The sequence below is a fragment of the Panthera uncia genome, chromosome B4, assembly GCF_023721935.1.
Source record: "Panthera uncia isolate 11264 chromosome B4, Puncia_PCG_1.0, whole genome shotgun sequence".
Taxonomy (NCBI): Eukaryota; Metazoa; Chordata; class Mammalia; order Carnivora; family Felidae; genus Panthera; species Panthera uncia.
In genome coordinates, this window is record NC_064809.1 from 54,445,578 (window position 1) to 54,469,897 (window position 24,320).

A 24,320-nucleotide genomic window follows, 5' to 3' on the forward strand; every position below is an offset into this window, starting at 1 on the left:
GGGGGGTTGTTGTAGTACATGAAAAAAATGCATGTAGAGACCTAGCAAAATGTCTGGTATGTCATTAAACATTAATTTCTTTTCCTCTCTCTGTTCACTCACAGGCTCCTGGGTAAACACAAAATGACAATATACCTTGCTGAACAGTTTGTAACATGCACATTAATACCAGCAAAAACTTCCATTAATACTTCTTTTATACAGAACTTCTACCTCATTTATCCTGGAAATTCCTGCAAGAATAAACATCTTTAAATACTACTTGGTCTTCACTGGCTTCCTAAATTTCTCACATCATATGTAGTAGAAATTCCCTCAACCAATGCAATCCAGACCAGTATTTGATCAGTTCATCAAATAATATGGTTAAATCAAGGAATCATTAAAAATGATACAAACTGTAAACATTTTAAGATAAAACATACAAATAAATATTCATTCCTCTATCTTTGAATGTAAGGCTAAGGCCTCTTATTTGAGTAAGGGTCCACTGTTAAGAGTTCTGCATCATCTTTTTTACATAAGCCACACCCATAATGTACCATCTGTGATTTCCAGTTTAGGTTTTTTTTTATGATGGTAGAACTTAAAATTGCTTGTAAAAATATATGAACACAGAATCCTAGATTTTTTACAATCTTTTCTTCATCTAATTCAAGAGTAATGTTTAGTGACTGTATCCATATGTCTTTACATAACATTATCAACTTCATTTTCACACTTATTTCACCAATTTACATAAGGTTTAAATACATTACAATAACAAATAGAGTTGGCATAAAACAGGTTTGGGGAAAAAAACAAAACTGCCTTTTGGTAAAGTATTATTAGCCAACTGATGGGAGAAGCACGCACACAGGCACACTGGAGAATAATCTAGCAATGTGGGTATTCAAAAATATGCTTATGGATGGGGCACCTGGGTGGCTCAGTTGGTTAAGCATCTGACTCTTGATTTCAGCCTCAGGTCATAATCCCAGGGTCCTGAGATTGAGCCCCCTCAGGCAGAGCCTGAGCATGGAGCCTGAGCATGGAGCCTGTTTAGGATCTCAGGATTTTCTCCCTCCCTTTCTCTCTCCCTCCCTCTGCCCCTTTCCCCTGCTCATACTCCGTCCCTAAAATAAAAAAAGAAAAAAGAATAGGCTTATGGAAGGAATGCAGAACACTGGGGACTGTGATGAGTGAATTAATGCAAATTTGTTAACAGAGCTTCTACTGTACAAACTTCCACCCCATAGTTTTCAGACCATTCAATAATCTGCATCTCCCTACCTAGCAAATTTTATTCCCCACAAGAATCCTCCCTTCAATTACATATGCTCTATCCCTCTCCTTTTGCTTTTACCAAGTTTATCCTATTCATCTGAAAAATGTCCTTTTTTCCTCTCTGCCTATAGAAATTTGACCATCCTTCAAGTCCAGCACAAAGACTTCTCATGACCAGCTCAGGCACCATTATCTCCCTCTCTTACGAGCTTATACAGCACTTACAGTCTACATCACACAATTTATCCCTTTATTATACAGTAATCCTTCATTATCCCCTTTTTCCTGCATTAATCTTTCCCTTTCTGCTGGATTTTTCCTGTTACCACACAAATATGTTCTAATATCTTCTAACTTAAGTACTGAAAGACACATACTCCCCAAATAACACACCATTTCTCCTCTCTTCACAGCTGTATTTCTTTAAATAATTGTCCATTCTTGCCACACCTCTTCCTCACCTCCCTTGTACCCCTTGTTAACCCTCTTTAACTCATTACAATATGGGCTTCCTTCACATTCCTCTTGTTGGCATCAGTAACAACCTCCATATTGTCCAATACAGTGATTTCTCTGTCCTCTTTACTTGACCTCCTCAGTGCCATTTAAATGGTTGAGGGCTTCCTCTTTCCAGAAACTTCCCCTGTTGCCTTTTCAGACATTACTTTCCTGATTTTTCTCTCCCCCAACTGGCTGATAATTTCCGTTTTCTTCCCCTGGTCCCCCTCCTCTAATAGACATTTAATATCAAGTTTTTTCAAGGATCCATTCTTCTCTCTCCCCTCATTCAGAGGTTTAAAAAAAGGGACAGAACCAACTCCTAAGGGAATTTTAGAAATTTCTATGGGTGTTTTTGTGGGGAACAATAGTAATATTTAGGAGGAAGGACCAGAGAAGGTAGGTGTCCTGCAATGCAAGAAATAGTCCCCTACAATGAAGACTTGTCTCATGACTTTCAAATGTCCTACCAGACAGTCACAAAGGATTAAAAACCCATCTCATTCTACAGATAAAAGTACTGTAATGGAGTTTTCATATACATAATTGTCAAGAAATAAAACCAACGTGTAAATTAAGAGAAAATTCTGCTTTTTCCCATGAGTTGACTACTTTGAAAGATCAGATAGCAATGAAGGCCATCTGAGATGTCAAGACTGCACAACTGTCTCACTCTCTACGGAGTCAGATTCATATGATTTTTATACAAAGTGAGGCACTCCCTCTCTTGTATCCTTGCTTTATTTTCTCCATATTCTCGCTATTTAACAGAATTTATCTTTTCTTTAATGATCTTCTTTATGAATTCCCTCCTCTCACTAAAATGTGAGTTCCATGATTAAAGAAATTTTTGTCTAATCCACTGCTATATCCCCAGCACATTGTATTATACTCAGTACAGTGATGGGTATATACAAAGGCTTAATAAATATTCATGTTCTCAATCTGATTACTTTGCATCTTCTACTATGTTCATGAACAAGTACTTCCATATTGAAATACAAATTTTAAAGTCTCTTATCATACTATACTTAGAGCAATATATTGATTTTTAATTGTAAGGATTGTTTACATCAGCTACAAATATCATGCCAGCATAGTAAAGAGTGGATTTCAAAACACGTGCTATATAAAGTGGGTACTGGGTCTCAGAATAGAAAAGCACTGGCCTGTATTGAGCTCATTTCTAACTCACACCTCTCTTCTAAACACCACACTCACAAATCTAACTTCCTCACTGACAACTCCAATTAAAGTTCTTAAAGACGTCTCAAACTTAACACACCTCGACGGAAACTGACTCTTCACCTACTCAATCAATCTCTATCAATCCCATGGAGTCTCAGAAAATTACCCCCAAAATTCCAGAAAACTAAGAGTCATCTTTTAGTTTCCCTTTCCCTGGTCCCCTACTCCAGTCGACCAATAAATCCTCTAGAATCCCTCTTCACAGTGTATCTGGAATCCATCCACTTCTATTACCAAACCAACATTTTGGCTCCCATCTTCTCTTTTTTGAACTATTATAGAATCTCGTAATTAGCTATTTGCTTCCAAATAGCTTTCTCTTTTCAGTTATTTCTCTTTTCAGTTCATACTACAGGTAGTAAAAAAGAGTACTCATCTCAACAGCCGCTTACTACAGAATTTGGAATAAAATCCATACTCCCAATCACGGCCTCTAAGATCCTGAACGACTGGCTCCTTGACTAACTCTACAACTTTATCGTACACCATTTTCTCCTTTACTCACTATACGCCAGTCATACACATCTCCCTTCACTTCCTAATACACTCCCTAAGCAGCTGGCTCCTTCTCATCCAGCATGTCTTCTGATGGACACTTCCTCTGAGGTCTCCCCCAATTACCCAATCTAAAACAGATGTTCCTTGCTACTCTCTATTGCTTTCATATCACTCATCACAGTTCCATATTTAATCATTTCTTTGCTTTTTAATGTCTGTCTCTTCCACCAAAATATAAACTCCATAAAAGCAGGAACGAAGTCTATTTTGTTCACTATTACGTACGCATCAGCTACACCAGTGACTAGCACTGGACCTCGCAAATAGCACTTATTAAGTATTTGCTGGAAGAAGGAATTAATAAGTCACCCTTAAATCCAACCCCTCCCTTACCAGCAAAACCATTGATTCCCAAGGCATTATTTTACCTAGGAAATGTCCCTTAAGTCTTTCTCCTCTAGTTGGTTCCCATAGCCATTCTCAACATGCACATACTGCCTGGATAATTTTACCACCTTCTTAACTGATCTCCCTGCCTCAACTCTCACTTGTCTAGTTCATCAATAACATTATCATACAAGTCATCCTATAAACAACCTAATACAAACATCACCTTATTTCAATTCTGCTTAAAAAGTTCTCTTTGCGGGGTGCCTGGTGGCTCAGTCAGTTAAGCCACCAACTTCAGCTCAGGTCATGATCTCACAGTTCATGAGTTCGAGCCCCGCATCGGGCTCTGTGCCGACAGCTCAGAGCCTGGAGCCTGCTTCGGATTCTGCGTCTCCCTCTCTCTCTGCCTCTCCCCTACTCACACTCTGTCTCTCTCTCTCAAAAAAAAACATTTAAAAAAAGTTCTCTTTGCTTACCCCTGCTTATAAAGGAAAATTATTCAGTACAGAAAACAAGATTTGGCACCAACCTACCTTTCCAGGCTCATCCCCCACAACCTCCACTACTCACATATTCCCTTTTACTCCCAGATACATCCCAAACTAAGATAGTTCCCTGAACATACCATGTATCCCATCCTGTGCCTTTGACGTTCCTTCTGTCTGGTAACATCCTGAGTATCCTTCAAGGTTCAGCTCAAATGTCATTTTCTTAGTAAGACTTCCTAAACCTTCAGAGACAGAATGAAGTTTCCATATTCGACAACACTCATCACCTTGTCCAGAGAGGCAATGTTAGCACAGTGGTTAAGAGAAAAGACCACAAGGCTATTTACATGGTTAAGAAATCTTAGGCAAATTATTTACTGTTCCTAGGCCTCAGTTACCTTAACTGTAATATGGGATAATAATATAATAGCAGGACTGTTGTAATAAGAATTAAAAAGTACTTAACAAAACCTGGCAATAATGAGACTCAACAAATGTTAGCTATTAGTTATTAACCTCAACTATATGGGTCAGTCTCTGAGCTACCTAAAAGCAAAGACTATGCTTTGGTAATTTGTGAATCTCCATTACCTAACAGCTGACTCAAGAACACACACAACATGTTTTCTCAAATGAAAATGAAGTTGGGATTAAGAATAACTATACCAATGTTTGGGAGGAAAAACTGCAATTATTAAGTCAGAAAACCTTTAGGGAACATCAAGAATATTTTATACTGAGGGGTGCCTGGGTGGCTCTCAGTCGGGTTAAGCATCGACTTTGGCTTAGGTCATGATCCCACGCTGGTTGGTATGAGCCTTGGGTGGGGCTCTGTGCTGAGCCTGGAGCCTGCTTCAGATTGTGTCTCCCTCCCTCTCTGCCCCTCCCCCATTCACGCGCGCGCGCGCGCGCGCGCGCTCGCTCGCTCTCTCTCTCAAAAACAAAAAGTAAACATTAAAAAAAAAATTTTTTTAAAGAAAAGAATATTTTATATTGATATGAAATCAGGTTGTATATTATCCTGTAGCTATCAACTCTAAGCATTAATAGCCCAAATGATTATTATTCTAATGCTCTGGCTCATCATGTCAACTTTCACTACAATTTTTACTTGGCTTCTTTCAGACTTTGGGTTATTACCTTCCGGGCCCTAGGCCTGTGCTAATTTGCATGAGCTTTAAACTAATCATCTGACTTAAAAAGCAATTTTGCAATTTAAATCCATGGCACTTAATTGGCTTCCTACCTCAAGGCACTAAATTACCCTAAAACAGCTCATCAGACCTACCAGTCTCTACAAGAGCAGAAAGCTTTCCAGCTGTGTTTTAACTTAACACTGATGATTCATAGAATGTTATGCTAAGGGGTGGATCGCCACGCCTTCTAGGTCTCCAAGTGCCCATAACGGACTGTATCTACATTTTTAACGTGATCTCCATCACTTCGGCGTCAGAAGCCACCCTCCTAAGCAGAAGAATGTACGTGTGCGTGAGTTTCGGTGGCTGAGCGGCCACGCCTCAGGATCGCTTCCTGACTGGCAGGTGGCCTGTTATGAGTCCTGACATTAGGGTCACCCCAGCATGCAGAACAGTAACTGCCTCCCCGCGCGGCGCGCCACAGACGCCTGTGAGCGCTGCACCCATCACATGGGCTGCAATCTCGTCAGTCAGCCCTCAAGGGACGGCTGGACAAGCACCGCACAAAGGACGCCAGTCGAAATGAGAATGGGCTGAAGAGCTGGGGGTGAGGTGGGTAGGATCCTTCACAGGGCTTGGCACTCCCTGTGCTTTGAGGGGCAGGACCTTGCACCAACCTCCACGAAGGCATCAGTCAGGTCACTAGCTCGGTCCATCACTGGCAAATGGCGCCCGGCCACGATTTTCACCTTCAGCTTCCCAGGCATCTTTCTCGGCTTCGGCCTCTCCTCGGGCTCCTGCAGAAACAAACAAGCGAGTCTGCGCCGAGCTCCAAGCCCGGCGGGGGAGGGGCGGGAGCGCGCGGGGAGCGGCGCGCGCTGCCGGGAGCGCGCGGGGTAACTGACAGTGGAGGGCGCGCTATGGCGCGCCGCGCCGATGGTTGCCACTCACTCTCGGATGAGTAAGGGGGCTGTCCCGCGCGGGCGCTGAAGCCTCATTCCGGAGAGGCAGCCGGAGGAGTGGTCCCGGTGGATTCTTCTACCCCGGTCCCACAGTGCTGGTAAGAGAAGCAAAAGCCAGTCAGCATCCCGTGGAGCCTCTGCCACCCCTACTTGTATTTTCCTCCCCCCAAAATGGCGGCTTTCGGGGCGTGGAGGAAACATCGATCATTCGGCGCTCGGCGCACTTTGTAGGGGAGAATTTACATTCACGGAGAGCAGATGGAGGGGGCGGGACGGACTTCGAGGAAGCCAGAGGGCAGGGAAATAGGTCGAGCCCTGCATCATCCACCGAGCCGAGGCTGCTTCCCTGAAGGCGACCTGACTGCGTCCTTCAGGGACGAAGCGCTGGTTCGGCTCCGTGACTTCACTGGTCGCCGCCTTCCCAGCTGCAAGGACTTATTCTCGAAGGGTACAACGGAAGGGGTAGCGGCGGAGAGTGCTAGAGGAGCGATTGCCATCGGCCTTTACCCGTTAGTGGTTCATAAAGTCTGGTTAGCTGGTTTCTACCTGGACGGCGTGTAGTTTTTGTTTTATACGAAGGAGAGTAAGAAATTTCAGGGATATCTCGGGTAGTCAAATAAGTCTTCTTTAGCAACATTTTTTTAGTCAGTCATATACACGTGTACTGGGTTGTAGATGTTACTGGTTAGGTCTTGGGGGAAAAAAACAAAACTTTGAAATCCAAAGCCACTGCTTGAAGAAGTCTGCCCTGCATTCTTAGATCAGGTCAGTGTGCTTAATAAGCGCAGACAAGCCTAAAGATAAGACCTACTTTACTGGCAGGAGTTCAGGACCTCCTACCCTGTGAAATTTCTAGTCAACTGCGAGAAACCAACTAGATGAGATTAATTAAACATCTTGAACAATCAACCCAATTATATACATATACATAAACATGCAAAAAAGAGGCATAATCTGTAGGCTCAGACCATCAGAGAAAAATTAGGGAAATTAAGGCACACTGCACAGGATGTAACACAAATCACTCCATACCAAATATCAAAAACAGCATTAACGGCACATGCCATATCAAATACCAAAATCACCATTAACAATTGCAGTAGAAAGATTTTACCCCCGGATTCATCAGGAATGGAAAATTCCCAAATGAAGATTGTTTGTTTGTTTGTTTAAGCCAATATAACTTTAACTTTGAAAACACTGAACAGGTCCGGGTGCCAGGCTGGCCCTGAGGGTGCAGCGTGTGACTGTTGATCTCCAGTTGTGAGTTGGAGCCCCACATTGAATGTGGAGATTGCTTAAAAATAAAATCTTAAAGGGGCGCCTGGGTGGCTCAGTAGTGTTAACAGACTTCAGGTCACGATCTCGATCTCGCGGTTTGGGAGTTCAAGCCCCTTGTAGGACTATGTGCTGACAGCTCAAAGCCTGGAGCCTGCTTTGGATTCTATGTTTCCCTCTCTCTTTCTGCCCCTTCCCCTCTCATGCTTTGTCTCTCTCTCTGTCAAAAATAAATAAACATTAAAAAAATTTTCTAAGGCAGCAAATCCTTCTATAGAGGGAATGTTGTTCACATTAAGTGAGAAGTTGAACTTCCAAAGGGAAAAGAAAAAGGCTTCCTCAGAATAAAAATTTTAAATATTAATCACTGACTTTTTGGAGTACAGAAAACTATCCATTCAAACTATGACTAAAGGCTAGAAAGCCACAGCTCCCAGGTAGATTTCCTTAGATCCTACTGCAGCTTTCTGTGCAATCTAACTACTCTTAAAATGCCCTTACAAAACTCTCATGGTGAGCGACAGACACTATGTGACCAGTTCATTTCGGTATGTTTTGTTTTGGTGGTAGATTTGAAATAGATTTTTTACTGAAATCAAAGTATTACCACACTACCAATTCATTAAAAAAAAAAACTAAAACCTAAAAAGAAAAAAATTAGAAAACTGAAGTTTTGCAACAATCTTAATGGAAAATAATGTTTTGTATTACAAGATGTTGTAATGTAAAAATATATTTGCAAATTACACAATTAGAGGTTAACAATCTCAGCTTCCTAATTAGTATCCTGTAAGGTACTTGTTCATACCTGTTGCCTCAGGCTTCATTAACAGGAGATTATAATTAAGATGCTTCCTGAAGACTTTTTTTTAGTAGAATTAAGCCTGACTTCAGTTTGTTTTCTAATAATTGTACTGGTTTGTTTTAATTCATGCTGGGCACAGTGTGGACTTTTCCTGACAAATCTATCATGATCTGGTTTCTGATTAACTTTTGTAGCTTCATACTTTACCACTCTTTTTGTATCTCAGATCCTACAATAAATAAAGTTAATATGTATTGAGTATTTGCTATGTACCTGCTACTGAATTCAGTGCTAGGGAGCTTTTAAAGCTCCCTAAAATCCTATGCAATAGGAATTATCAGCCTTCATTTTATAGGTAATGAATTTGAAGCTTTGCAATGCTTACTTGGTGACCCAAAGTCATAGAGCTGGTAATGTTGGAGGCAGGATTTATATCCAGGCAGTTTGATTCCAAGAACCCCTCTTTAAAGGCTGTGTGTAATTTCGGGGGCACCTGGGTGGCTCAATTGGATAAGCAACTGACCCTTGATTTCGGCTCAGATCATGATCTCAAGGTTCATGAAACTGAGCCCCAAGTCTGGCTCTGCTCAGGCAAGATAAAAATTGCTTGGGATTCTCTTATCTCCCTCTCTCTGCCCCTCCCACACTCGTGCTCTCTCTCAAAGAAACACTTAATAAAATTTTAAAAAATAGAGGCTTATGTAGTTTCCTATAAACTATGCATTTTTCTCTGTCTAGAATGTCTTGCTCATAGTCATCCTTGCAAACACTTAAGAACTCGTAACTCAATTTAAGTATTACTTCTTTTTTTAAATTTCTTTATTTTGAGAAAGAGAGGTGGTGAAACCAGGGTAGGGACAGAGAGAGAGAGGGAGAGAGAGAATCCCAAGCAGGCTTCATGACTTCAGTGCAGAGCCAAACTGAGGGGCTCCATCTCAGGAACCATGAGATCATGACCTGAGCCAAAATCAAGACGGAGATGCTTAACTGACTGAGCCACCCAGGCACCCCTAAGTGTTACTTCTAACATCTTCCCTTATCTCCTTCTTGATAAACCTACACTCCCACTTCCACTGCTATGCTGCTACTAAATCCAATATATCTATTACTACACTGTCTATATACATAATTGTTTTTCTGTGTCTCTCCCCTATTAAACTTTGAGTACCTAGAGGAGAAGGACTGTTTCCTGTACATCTCTCAATTCTCAGTTCCCTCCCTGTGCCTTTCATGTGATCCATAAATGCTTACAGAAGTAAATACTTGTGGAATTAAATGTTCATAACATATACATTTATTGCTTTGCTCTCTTTTCTGGCTTCCTAAAATGTTCCTTTTAATCCTTCTCCATCCTCTCAAGGTTAAATTTCTCAAGGGTTATCTATATTTGGTGCCTTCTCCTCACTTCACAGATACTCTTAAAACAATTTCTGACTTTAGCTACCACCACTCTACCAAAACAACTTTCACCAAGGCCATCAATAACTTTTGGCTGTAAAATCCAGTGGACAGTTTTCATTTTACAGGACTCAGTAGCATTTGACACTGTTAATCATGTTCTCCTTGAAATGGTCTTCCTCTTCATATTCAGACACCATGCTTCTCTTATCTGTTCTGCTATATATATATATATATATATATATATATATATATAAACATATATTTCTGCCTTCTCAGCTTCCTCGCTGTCCTTAACAAATACGAGTTTTCTTTAGGGTTTCAGTTCTTGTCCCTCTTCTAACTATAGTCTCTCCCTAGGTGATCTCATTCATGCCCATAATTTTGATTTCTTTCTATTGAGCTGAGGATTCTAACACTTTTATCTTTAGCTCACAACTTTCTTCGAGTATCTGGACCCATATATTCAATTGCCTAGTTCCTGTTTCCATGTGGAGTATCAAAGTGACCTTAAAATCCATATCCAAAACCAAACTTATTTTGTTTACCTCTCCTACAACTGTAACAACAGCAATTATAATAACAACAACAAAATAAAAAGCCTGGTCCTCCTCTACTGTGTTACCCATCTCAGATTGCAAAACACCAGCTACCTAGTCAAGTGCTCAAGCTGAAAGTTTGAGGGTAGGTACAAATGACAACTTGAACACTCAGGTACTTTTACTTCTCAAGCAGCAAATCAGCTGAGTAAAGGGTAAAATTGAGTTAAATTGTTAGGTAGACTCATCTTCCCATTGGTTCCCTTGTAGCTCATAAAGGAGTGTTTCATGTATGGTAGGCACAGTGGCCACAATAAGTTAAAGTTTCTCTAGATTGGAAGATTACTGAAGTGGGAACACGTTGCTTTGTATCAGTATCGGTGCATTTGGTCGGCCATGTCAACCTGGTGTAATGAAAAGGTTATAGGCCTTGACTTTCTTATTGTGCCAGCATCAGGACAAGCCCTCCTACTTGTGCCTGTACTGCAAAGCCTAAAGGTTTTCCACTTACGTCTACTTAAGGCCTTTGTGGAAAACTCTAGCCACAATTGATAATAATCTTTGATTCTTCCTCTTCTTTACCCTTGATGCCCAATTAATTTCTCAAATCCATCTACTTTCCACCATTATTTCTCACCTGGAAGACTGGAATCCCCACTTCTACTCTTGCTTTCATCTAATGCATTCACCATAAAGTAGCCCAAGTGATCTTTTAAAATCGTAATCTTTCCATTACTCTGTTTTAGAGGAATTTCTTGCCAAAGATCAGGGGATACTCCCTTATTCTTGTCAGACCCTTTTCTTTATAAGAAAGTAAAAATGTTGAGGGGTGCCTGGGTTGCTCAGTTGGTTGAGCATCAGACTCTTGATTTTGGCTCAGGTCATGATCTCACGGTTCATGGAATCGAGCCCCACATCAGGCTGTGGATTGACAGTGCCAGAGCCTGCTTGGGATTTGGTCTCTCCCTCTCTCTCTCTGCCCCTCCCGCACGTGTGCTGTCTTTCTCTCTCTCTCAAAATAAATAAATACTTAAAAAATAAAAGATTTAAAAAAAATTAAAATGTTCAGGGGCACCTGCATGGCTCAGTCGGTTGAGCGTCCGTTTCTTGATCTCGGCTCGGGTCACGATCTCATGATTCATGAGATTGTGAGCATCGGGCTCTGTGCTGACAGCGCAGAGCCTACTTGGTATTTTCGTTCCCTTTCCTTTCTCTGTCCCTCCCTCATTCACTTGCTCTAGGCCACTCCCAAAATAAATAAATAAACATTTTAAAAAATAAATAAAATAAAATGTAAAAAGTAAAAATGTTCTGAAATTCAAGAGAGAGACATCGAAGTGGGTTTTTATTTTTGTCTTGTTGGGTTTTTTAAAGTCAGATTATACCTTCTTCCCCTGGTGTTAATCTATCACCTAGCACTGAATTATTCCATTTCAAATGAATTGTTCAAATAAATTGTTTCATTTCAGTATCTACAAACTGAAGTAGGTCCCAATTCACCTCACTTCCCAGGACCCAAGTTATATGTCTGACCCTTAAAAGTTAACACTATACTTCCTCCTATACATACCATTTTTCCTTTCCCAATTAGATGGCACTAACAGAGTTTTTATGATCCTATAAGCCATTATCTTCACAGAGACACTAACACTTACATTAATTAAATTAATTACATTGATATATAATTCCCTAACCCCTTGAGGGTAACTTCAAATCTTTTCCTATTCTTAGGGGAGGAGCCCAGTAATCTATACAATGTACACTGGAAAGCAAAGCTAGAGATATATATTTACTGAATTTGTCATTCAGCAAGATTCAGCTCCCAGTGTGGAGAAGCATTATTCAGTAGAAGAGTGCTGACAAGTGGAATGGTTGCTAATTACTGCAATTGATGGCAAGAACAAAAGTAAGCTGAGTTTATGGCTTGTGCCCTGCACAGCCTACTGTGATATGACACTTACTCGGTCTGTTCCAGATAGCTACATAAGAAATTTTTAAACCTGCTATAGGTTGTGTTGCTTCCCACAGGAGGGAGTAGTTTTACATGTTACAGGTGGTATACATGCAGACAGCAACTGCTGTTCAGATGAAGTTGAAATTTTAACAATACTTGCAGAAACCCTATTGGAACAAGATAAGTTACATATCTTTTAATACTAAAGATGTCAAAACTTAAAAAAATAAATCAATAAAGATGTTGGGACTTGAATAATATTCCAAGTTTAAATTCAGCTACATACCCTGGGACCTTACCCACTGTTACTCCCCTTGTGTCTTGGCCACCAAGTAGATAATCTCTATAGTGCCTCCCATTTGGATAAAGAAACTGACCCATCACTTCCCCCAGCTGAGGGAGGTTTGTTTAAACATCCCCTGGTTCATATTACTCTTCATGCCTATTTACTGCTATTCAGATAAAAACCAAAATTTAAAATCTAGACTGTAAGAGTCTGTAAGATCATGTAATCTTACATGACTTTATTTTTCATGACTCTTCCACTGACCTATGCTGTCTGCATTGATCTCTTTTCAACTGCAAAAAACCCTACCATGTTCCAATTCTTAATTATTGATGCTGTGTGGAAAAAAGAAAAATTGAATGTATTCCTCACATCATAATGGTTGGAACTTCTATCACAAAGAATGAATATCCCTGATAAACAAAGAGCTTCTAAAAAAGCTAAAATCCTTTTGGAAAATGGAGGAGAAATATAAACAGATGGTTTATAGATAGTTAAAGGGCCCTACAACATATTAAAGAATTCTCATAATAACGATGCAAATTTATAACAAAAGGAGTTGTTATTTCTTGCATACCAAAAAGGGCATAATCCAAAAGTTTGACAATATACTCTGTAGAAAGGCTGTGGGGAAATAGATTCTATCATATACTGCTAGTGGGAATGCAAAATTACATAACCTGTATGGAAGAGAATTTGGCAAAATTCAGCACAGTTATGTATGGATTTGTGTTTAACCCAATAATGCTACTTTTAGGAATCTACTCCAGGGGCACCTGGGTAACTCAGTTGGTTAAGCATCCAACTCTTGATTTTGGCCCAGGTCCTGATCTGGCAGTACATGAGACTGAGCCTCGTGTCAGGCTCTGGGCTAACGGGGCAGAGCCTGCTTGGGATTTTCTCTCTCCCTCTGTCTTTGTCCCTCCCTCCCCCACTTACTTTCACTCTCTCTCTCAAAATAAATAAATAAACTTAAAAAAAAAAAGGGGGACTCTATCCCAGAGAAACACTAACAAAGCTCAAAAAGTTGAGTGTACAGGCTATTAATGGCAGCATTCTTTGAAATGGCAAAAGACAAAGAACAACACATATGCCCATCATAAAAAGACTGGTTGAATAAACTATGTTATTTTGCATACTTAAATAATATACAACTGTAAAATAAAAATAATATCTATATACTATTATAGAATAATCATCAGAATATACCAGCTAAGCTTTAAAAAGAAGAGGGGAAAAAAACAAGTGTCTTTTATCTAAGAAAGGGGAGGAATAATAATACAAAGAAATTGTACTTATGTATATTATTTTTATTTCTATTTATTTTTTTAAATGTTTATTTCTTTTGAGAGAGAGCGTGAGTAGGGAAGGGGCAGAGAGAAAGGGACAGAGGCTCCGAAGCCAGCTCCATGGTCACATCAGAGAGTCTGATGTGGGCTCGAAGCCACAAACCATGAGATCATGACCTGAGCCTAAGTCAGACGCTTAACCAACTGAGTCATCCACATACCCCAGGCTTATATGTCTTCTGCTTTGATACAGTAAGACATACCCAGCACCAATGAAGTAGTCCTGCCAAAAAAGAAAGAAAAAAGAAAGAAAGAAAGAAAGAAAGAAAGAAAGAAAGAAAGAAAGAAAGAAATTGAGCCTGAATCTGATCAAGTCTCTAATTACCAGTTTCACAGAAAATACAGACAAACATGTTAAACAACACCATGGGGATGCAACCCAGAAAATCCAAAACATGGGCAATTCTATAGAACAAAAGACCCAGTTTCTTATACAAATATATTGCAAGGCAAAAAAAGGTGGTGAAAGTTATATATTTTAAAGAATTTAAGACATGATTCAACCAAGTGTTGTCTATGACTCCTGGGTAGATCCTTATGTAAATAAATCAACTGCAGGAACATTTTGGAAACAATTGGAAACATTTCAATTTTCATTAGATGCTTTAATTTTGACAAAATTTTGACTAAATTTTAAATTGTAGTGCTTTAATTTTTACTAAATTTTAATAAATAAATATTTATTATTTAATAAATAAATAAATATTTATAAATATACATTTCTCAGGCATAATAACAGTCTTATAGAAATTTTAACTCTTTATATTTCAGAGATCCATATAATAATAAAAGCTTTATTTTAAAAGTTCTTCTACCATGGGGCATTTAACTCACTTTACTATCTGGAATACTCATGACATTTGGGTTGAAATCTGAAAGATGAGTAGAAACCCAAATGTTGTTTCCTCATATAAACTTTCCCAAATCCCCAGACTAGGTCAGCTTCTCCTGTTATGTAGTGTCCTAAGTACCTTAAGTTATCCTTTCTGATACTAAAATAATGGTAACTAGATAATTAATTATGCAAGTAGCTAATGTCTTCTGCCATAATATATAAGCTCCATGAAGTCAGGTACCTTCCATTTCAGCCTCACCATTGCATCTCTGACACATTATGCCCAATAAGCATTTCAGTATATTTTAATTGAAATAACACAATTACATACCCCTGGGGTACCGTGCTGGGTCATTCAACAGAGCCCGCAACTCTCTATCTCAGGATCATGAGTTCAAGCCCCATGTTGAGCATAGAGCCTACTTGAAAATATATTTGCGTAAGACATGGGGTACCTGGATGGCTCAGTTGGTTAAGCAACCAACTCTTGATTTTGGCTCAAGTCATGATCCCATGGTCGTGGGATAGAGCCCTGCATCAGGCAGCTCTGAGTATGGAGCCTGCTTGGGATTCTGTTCTCTCTCTCTGCCTCTCCTAGCTCAAACTCTCCCAGTCTCTCTCAAAATAAATAAGTATACATTAACAAAAAAGAAGGTATTTAAAAAATGTATACATAGATGCATATATGTATATACAAATGTAAAAAGAGGCTCTGGTGGATTCCCAAGTCCAATGGAATGCCAAGGACTCATGAGGAGATAACATCCCTGATTCAAATCTTGACTCTGTCATTTACTAACTGTGAGATTGAGTAAATTTCTCACCGTTCCTGTAAAATAAAAGATTCTAGGGAGAACTAAGATAATGCATTCAACATTTCTAGTACACAGAAGTATCCAACAATTGTTAATTATTGTTTAGTTATTCATTTATTCAGCAACATTTTTCTGTGGCAGGAACTGTTCAGGGAACCAGATATCATGATGAATTAGAAAGGTGATATCCCTGCCCTCATAGAACACATTTTAGTAGAGGAAAAACTGATAAACAAGTAAATGAATACTATAACTTTGGGCAAGTACATAGACTGTAAAGGATGATAGAAAAAAATGATAGGGAGACAGTTTTAAATTGAATGACTTGACAGTAACTCTCTGGACAATGATGTCCTGAAAATAGGAAGAGAAGAGCAATACCAAGATGTAGGAAGAAAAGGGACAGTAAAGAAATTAGCTTCTCCATGATAAACTATTATGTTTATAGACTGATTTATTTTCATTATAGGTTTGCCAGGTTTTTTTTCTTTTTGGTTTATGTAATTGAAGCTGTTGTTCAGAGCACACAAAATAAAATTATATTATTTTTTTATATTATAAAAATGGTAAAAATTGTTTTCAACTCTTCTGTATATAATTTTTGTTTATTGTTTGTTATAAAGCATGTATTCCCCCAGAACAATGCCTCTTATAGTGGACATTCAGAGAATATTTGTTGGATAAATGAACTTGTTGAATGAAGAAAGCACTACCTGTCAGTTGTTGGAGAAATTTAAGATCTCAGGTAAATGGTAGTTCCTCAGTGTTTTAGTTGACCAGCTGTGTGGCCCTTTTAAATATATGGAAACAGCACCCCTTTCAAAGAGCTCTTAGGAACTTTTGACTACAGGGCTCTCCCTTCCCCCACCCTGCTGGATGTTTTGAGGCATTTCCTCTCCTGCTAACCACTAGGCAACTGGGGGATGGGGAGGAGAATTTAGGTGTAAAATAGACCCTGGAACTGGCGAATGGTGATAATTTGCCTCTGGTCAGTAAACATTCCCCCTCTTTCCTTCCTGTAACACAGTTTTTTTCTTTTCTTTTCTTTTCTTTTTCCTGTAACACAGTTTTTGCAAACAACAAAGTATTTTTAAAATTCTATTTCTGTGCTCATATTTTCCACAGCAGTGTAAAAGCCCTGAGGCATAAATGAACATCACTGTGCCTTGGAGAAAAGCAAGCGAGATGAAGAATGGATAGCTGAGTGCTGTTGTTGTTGTTGTTGTTAAGTAATTGAAATGACCCTTTATTTGATATTATCTTTCCCATTTCTGGAATAAACCATACATATTCTCACTTGTTACTGCTTTTCCTCTAGAATGCACCTTCTCTCCCTACCTACTCAAATCTCACTGCCTCTTTCAATATCAATATTTACTGTGGTACCCAAGGAATTTAACAAAAATCCCCTAACCCTGGACAAGAAGAGCAAGACTAACTCCATTTTATGCTACACCCACCATCTCATGTATAACCCCCACGAGACCTAAGACACTCCCCCCACCCTAGTCAAGCCGCTGAGCACACCCTTACTGGAAACCGGCTCAAATAGGAATGCGGAACCCCTAACCGCCAAAGAATGTAAACCCCGCCTTTTGCCCGCCAAACTTGCCTGCCAATTCTGACCAGAGTGATAGGCTAGTTCAAACAGTTACTATAGGGTAAATTGTAATTCAATTGGCCACCTGCGTGTGGACTGACATGACTATGCAACTTTCTGTGTGTGTTACAATCTCATTGGCCACTGGCCCCTATAAAACTGCTTCAACTATTAACTTAGGGGTCCAAGTCCCTGCTCCGCTGTGTCGGGTATACTTGGGCCCAAGCTCGAGTTTGTAAATAAACCCTCGTGCATTTGCATCGGTATTGGCTCCTTGGTGGTCTCTCGGATTCGAAATCGGGGGCATTACATTGCTAATAACACTATATTTATATAAGGCATAAAATGTAGACCTTGATCTCCAGAAGGCTACAATTCAGGTGTGTAGATAAAACATTCATACAAAATAAATGTAACTGTAATAAATGACCATAGTGGGTATTAACTGAATGGTTTGGACAATAAATTATTAAAGGAGTTCGAAAAAATAATTTGGGAATAATTAGAGAAGAAGCCTCATATAGAAGGTAAAATTTGAATGGGACATTTCTAGATAAGTGGAAAGTCATTTGAGAAAAAAATCAACAGCAAAAATGTTAAAGAATGCTTATGGCATAGTCTAGAAAGTATGATCAGGCTAGTTTGGCTGGAGTTGGGATTTTTTAGAGAAAGATGATAACTTGGGAGAAAGATAGGATATACCTGGAAATATATGTAGCAATCAGAATTGGGAAGGAGGTGATTCAATAGATAAGGCTGAAGATAAAGAACATTCTTGTGTAGTCAAAAGAAGCCATTTAAGGATTTTTTTCTGGTGGAAAGAAGCCTAATTGGAACAATATTTTGCTACAATAAATTACATGAGGATTCAGGACCTCATAAATTGAACTGCTGAAGACTGAAAGCAAAATAAAATCCCTGCTGGGAGCACCTGGGTGGCACAGTCAGTTAAGCATCTGATTCAGGTCATGCTCTCGTAGTTTGTGAGTCCAAGCCCCGCATGGCCTCTGCACTGAGGTTGCAGAGCCTGCTTGAGGTTCTGTCTTTACTTCTCTCTGACCCTCCCCCACTTGTGCTCTTTCTTTCTCTCTCTCTCTCAAAATAAATAAACTTAAAAAAAAAAAAAATCAGTGCTGTACTTCAGTCATTAAATTGGCATAAGGGACGCCTGGGTGGTTCAGTCAGTTAAGCACCCAACTCTTGGTTTTGGCTCAGGTCATGATCTCATGGTTTAAGAGGTGGAGACCCTGTGTCGGGCTCTGGGCTGACAGTGTGGAGCCTGCTTAGGATTCTTTCTCCCTCTCTCTCTGCCCCTGCCCCACTCACATGCACACACACTCTCTCTCTTTCTCTCAAAATAAATAAATAAACATATTTGGAAATAGACATATTTCCTCTCCAAATCTCCCATATACTTGTCTGCTAAATATAATAGAAAAGAGGTGAGAAGGAAATTCTTAAGGAAGAATTGATGAGAATTAGACACTATATATCAGGGAAAGAAAGACAGAAATGAAAAAAACACATACCTCTGTTTCAAAACAGAGTAAAAGAAATGGTGGCATGGTGGCATCATTACTAGAAAAAGTGAAGTCTGGAAGTCAAGAAAAATAAGTTTAGTTTTGTCCATGTCGGGTTCTGTGAAGTCTTCCTGAACCATTTTAATCTGCTTTGACCACCCCAAAACTTGGTGATATGACAAGATTCATTATGCTCACAGTTTTGTGAGTTGATTGGATGGTTCTGAGAAGGAAACTAAAATGTCTTCATTTTTATTTATTTTTTTACTTTTTTCTTTTTTTTTTTTATGTTACAGAGAGAGAGAGCACGTGAGTGGGGGAAAAGGGTAGAGGGAGAGATCCCTCGACCCCCCTGGTCTTAGCTGAAATCAAGCGTCAGATGCTAGACCCACTAAGCCACCCAAGTGCCCCACAACTTCATGTTTAGAAAGGCTCCATCTTTGCTGGTTTTCTGCTGGGCCTCATTTCTTCATGTTCTATATTTCACCTTGCATCTGAATCAACCAAAGAAGCTATGTTCACACTCTGAGGGGGAAGCAAGAAAGTTAATGATTCTCCGAATTTCATCTTAGGCCCCCAAACACCTGATAACATCTAAGAAGAACCGGATTCCAAATGTGTTCCAGGACATTAGCTTTGTGTTTTTTTTTTTTTTTTTTTTTAACGTTTATTTATTTTTGAGACAGAGAGAGACAGAACATGAACGGGGGAGGGGCAGAGAGAGAGAGGGAGACACAGAATCGGAAGCAGGCTCCAGGCTCTGAGCCGTCAGCCCAAAGGCTGACTCGGGGCTCGTATTCACAGACCGTGAGATCGTGACCTGAGCTGAAGTCGGATGCTTAACCAACTGAGCCACCCAGGCAACCCCCAGGACATTAGCTTTGAACAAACATCCACCGATGCTGATATCAATATCCCCTACCTGCAATAATTTATGAAATAACACCAATTGTTCACTTGTCATTTGCTTTGATCAGACCCTACTGTGAATTCCCAAAGGAACACATAACCTGGACCTCTTTCCGATACAAACCCCTAACATCACACAACGAACAGACTCACTCTCCCTTCCTTTCCAAATCTCCCATAAACTTGTCTGCTATACTCAAACACTTAAGCTATTCAGTAAACTCTGCTTTCACTTGTTCCTGGCTCAAGTTTGATTTCTATTCTTGGCTGGTCCTGCAGGACCCTCTTTGGGTCCTCTGACCCAGGCTGTCTACGTTACTTCTATAGGTTTTGCTGGGCCCACTCATGTGACTGCATATAGGATGGTTACACTGGAATGTGCTCTTATAAATCTGTCAGTTCGGCACTGGCTGTCTGGTCTCAGGCTCTTCTGCATTGCCTGCCATCCTATGGCAGGATAGATTGACTCTAACAAGGTAGACTCAAGAAGCATTCCAATAGGGCAAAAGCTATCTTCTGCTGAAATGTATTGCCTTTATTGCTTCCAAAGTTTGAAAAGTACACCCATGGTCAGGACCCATCATCATGAACTAGTCACTTCTTTCCATGTAAAGTGACCTTGATGGCTCAAATGACATCAAACTAAAATGTTTTGTTTTTTATATTTAGGGCCACGAAAGGTGGGCATCCTTTAACTGATGTGTTGCATAAATACAAATATTCTCGTGACACAGAGTAAGCTACAAAGACAAAAACACCCTTTATACTTTTTTCTGTCAACCTTGTCTTAGTTTTTAAAAGTTGTATATTGAGAATCAAATAATCCTACCTTTGGGGCACCCTGAACTTTTAATGACAATGTATCAAATCCATCTCTTTCCAGATAAAAGATTGTCTAATGTTCCAAGAGCACTTGTTATCCACAACTTTCTCCGCTTTTTGGTTTTCTGACTCAGAAATAAAAATAATGGTTTGAGATGTTCCCCGAAGATTAGTAATTTTGTGAAAAACAAGCAGGGATTAGCAGAATGAGGACACCTTAGTCCACTTCCTCAATTATTACAGACTTAGAGTAGCAAACCATGAAGTTTTAATAACTAAGATGTAAGGAAAAAATAGCTGGTAGACAGCATTGGAAAGTTGCCTGGAAAATTTTTGCTTGGGGTCAAATAGAAAAAATAAATTAGAGAACAAAGTTGATCACAGAATATAGTACTTTTATGTGATGTTTCATTATGTAACAATCTAAAATTTAAGTTTAATAGTTATTTTAAAATACTTTTTGTCGTCAAAATCATAATTGACTGAATCAAAGGCTCATTTCAGCTCTCTTCCTACCTTGCCAGGGTACAACCTATCCACACAGAGGAAAATACTGATGGGCCTTCCTTGTCACATGGTGATGGTGACTGGAATCACAGAAATGGTGTCTAGAAGAAAATAGGTAACTCGCTCCTTGAGGCTTCTTTTTTAAATTTCTTCCTCTGTTAAGTGGTCACAACACAGTGTTGTTGCTTAAAATATCTGCTTCTCTGAATAATAGAACAAAAACTTAGCAAAAGCTTTGGATTTCTAATCTTCTAAACAATGCACAAACTCCAAAATATGAATAGCTGATTTACCCACTTGGTAAAATCTAGAAATTGCTGCTTCAGCTGGGGAAAAGCCTGTCTGGAGCTTTTTGCTCATCATTCATTGAGCTCTTATCAGATTCCTCACTTAGGGAATTCCAAACCCAACTTCCTACTTTTCAACCTTCCAGTCCTATCTCTGGTCATACTTTTTTATTCTGGAAAGAGCAAAACCAGATAGTCTGATATGTGGCATCTATAATTTGACACCACACTAAAAACCGGATTGTTTTACTTTGAAATTTCAGTTTGAGATGAAACTTGTAGATTCACATACAGTTATAAGAAGTAAAAGAAGAGTCTCATGTACCATTTACCTAGTTTCCCCTAATAGCACCCTGTAAAACTCTAGCATAATAACATAACCACCAGCTGATATTGTTAGCTCTCCAAAAGAATGTTTTGTTGTCTTACGGATTAGCTAGCTCATGTGAATTCATTGGCCAGCAGGGTAGCCTGTGCAAGCTAATTGTGTAACCAATTGAAGTTAAGAGTCATGCAGGAAGAATTGGATTAGTTATGACTGAATGAAATTAATTATGTAATTGTGAGTTGTTCAAATTCAGTGCCATTAAAGGAGTGGTTCTCTGTGGGAATATAAGGAAAACTACTGAGAAAAATCTTAGGTGTTTTTGTTTATTTGTTTTCAAAATACACTCCCATTCTGATCAACTTTGATGTGTAGTGCTGGGGCGGGCAGAATTCTAAAATGGCACCAAATTTTTCACCCGTATGTTGTGCATGCTATTCGTAGGACTGTGTATATGATGACTTTTCCTCTTGTGATTATGTTCTTATGTGGCAGAGGTGACCTTGAGATGTGGAGATTATCTAGGTAGGCCTGACCCAAATACATTAACTCTTTAAAAGTAGGGAGTTTTCTCTGGCTGGTTGCAGAAGGCAAAGTCTGGCTGGCCTGGAAGAAAGCAAACATACCATATTGTGAAGTAACAATGGTGGCCATGGGAAAAGACCTAACAGCAGCCTTTAGTTGCTTAGAGCAAGTCCTAAGTGACAGCCAGCAAGTAAATGGGACTTTACTCCTACAACTACAAGGAACTGAATTCTGCCAACTGCACTGGAGAACTTGGAAGTTAATTTTTCCTTAGAGTCTCCAGACAAAAACTTGTCCAGCTAACTCTTTGACTTCAGCCTTGCAATACCAGACTTCTGAACAGTTGGGGAGGTAGAAGATGAGAGAGAAACTCAGGTGACTCTGTAAGGACCCCTCACAATTCTGAGAGACCTCTGTTTTTCATAATCAGCATATTAGAATTACATTGTGCGGGGCGCCTGGCTGGCTCAGTCAGTAGAGCATGTGACTCTTAATCTCAAGGTTGTGAGTTCAAGCGCCACATTGGGTCTAGAGCCTACTTAAAATAAAATTAAAAATTTGGGGCGCTTGGGTGGCTCAGGTGGTTGAGTATCCGACTTCGGCTCAGGTCATGATCTCACAGCTTGTGAGTTCGAGCCTCGCATCAGGCTCTGTGCTGACAGCTCAGAGCCTGGAGCCTGCTTTAGATTCTGTGTCTCCCTCTCTCTCTGCCCCTCTTCTGCTTGCACTCTGTCTCTCTCTCTCTGTCTCTCTCTCTTAAAAATAAACATTAAAAAAATAAAAATTAAAAAAATTAAATTAAAATTTAAAAAATAAAGAAATAAAATAAAATTACATGGTGAAACTAGAGCACACCAAAGATTTACAACAAAAGGAAAATAATAAATAAAATGTCATGTGGCCCTGACTCATGTTGGAATCATATCCAATAGTAGCAAGCCCAGTACAGTCACATTTAATTCACTATTGTCATGAACAAAAACTTATGGTAGCTGGCACACATGTCATGTCGAAGCATATGTCTCATTATGTAAAAAACTTAGACGTCCCTGTTAAACCTCAAAATTTCTTAATTATTTCACTCTCTCTTGCTTTGCTACTTCATTTCTCTAAGGAAAGCAGATTTCTCCTTGTTGTCAAGGTAACCACTTTACTTTGATGTTCATGGGGCACTTAGGAAAAAGTCCGCTCTGTGCGTTGATTTTTTTTATTGTTCTTGCTAGGAAGACCAATTCAGTTGCATTTAAAACGTACTAGTCACTCCACGTGATTTATTATAAATACATAATCTTAACCCTTTTTGAGGGTTCATTCATCCAACAAATACCTACTGAGCTACAGCTCAGCAGTATCTTTAAGTTAGGCTCTGGGGAAGAAGAGGAATAATGTGATCCCTGTTAGAGCAACACACAGCTTTGCGGTAGAGATGGGCTTCAAACAGGGAAATGCAATGCAGCAAGGCAAGTGCTGTGGGAAAGGTAAGGACAGGGAATTGAGCAAACATTGAGGAGGAGTGGCTAATCCAGTTTGGGGAGATCAAAAAAAGGCTTCCCTGAGGAAGTGTTTCCTATCGCTGTGGTAACAAATTGCCATGAACTTAGTGGCTAAGACAATACACATTTGTACAGCATGGTGACTATACTTAATAATACCATGTTGTAGGGAAGCCTGGGTGGCTCAGTCTGTTGTGTGTCTTACTTCGGTTCAGGTCATGATCTCATGGTCTGTGAGTTTGAGCCCCACGTCAAGCTCTGTGCCGACAGCTCAGAGCCTGGAGTCTGCTTCAGATTCTGTGTCTCCCTCTCTCTCTGCACCTCCCCCTACTCGCACTCTGTCTCTCTCTGAAAATAAAATAAAGATGTTAAAAAAAAAACTAAAAAAAAAAAATACCGTATTGTATATTTGAAAATTGTTAAGGGCGCCTGGGTGGCTCAGTCGGTTAAGCGTCAGACTTCAGCTCAGGTCACAATCTCGCGGTCCGTGAGTTCAAGCCCCGCGTCGGGCTCTGGGCTGATGGTTCAGAGCCTGGAGGCTGTTTCAGTTTCTGTGCCTCCCTCTCTCTGACCCTCCCCTGTTCATG

General features: G+C 39.7%; 1 protein-coding gene and 1 long non-coding RNA gene across 5 annotated transcripts in view; one reads left to right on the top strand and one right to left on the bottom strand.

Moving 5' to 3' along the window:
* C2CD5 (C2 calcium dependent domain containing 5) overlaps positions 1–6,638 on the bottom strand; it is a 100,755-nt gene extending 94,117 nt beyond the window's left edge. The window contains exons 1-2 of one of the 4 annotated variants that reach the window (XM_049625185.1): positions 6,476–6,638; positions 6,202–6,321 (exon numbers count right to left, since the gene is read on the bottom strand). In XM_049625185.1, coding sequence (XP_049481142.1) covers positions 6,202–6,291 — 90 coding nt within the window. In that variant the 5' untranslated portion in view covers positions 6,292–6,321; positions 6,476–6,638. The remainder of the gene's footprint in view (positions 1–6,201; positions 6,322–6,475) is intronic. The other 3 variants (XM_049625181.1, XM_049625182.1, XM_049625184.1) reach the window with 3 other exon arrangements.
* Positions 6,497–24,320, top strand: part of LOC125918899 (uncharacterized) — a 69,299-nt gene continuing 51,475 nt past the window's right edge. The window contains exons 1-2 of the long non-coding RNA XR_007456608.1: positions 6,497–6,584; positions 21,121–21,218. This is a non-coding gene — a long non-coding RNA (uncharacterized LOC125918899). The remainder of the gene's footprint in view (positions 6,585–21,120; positions 21,219–24,320) is intronic.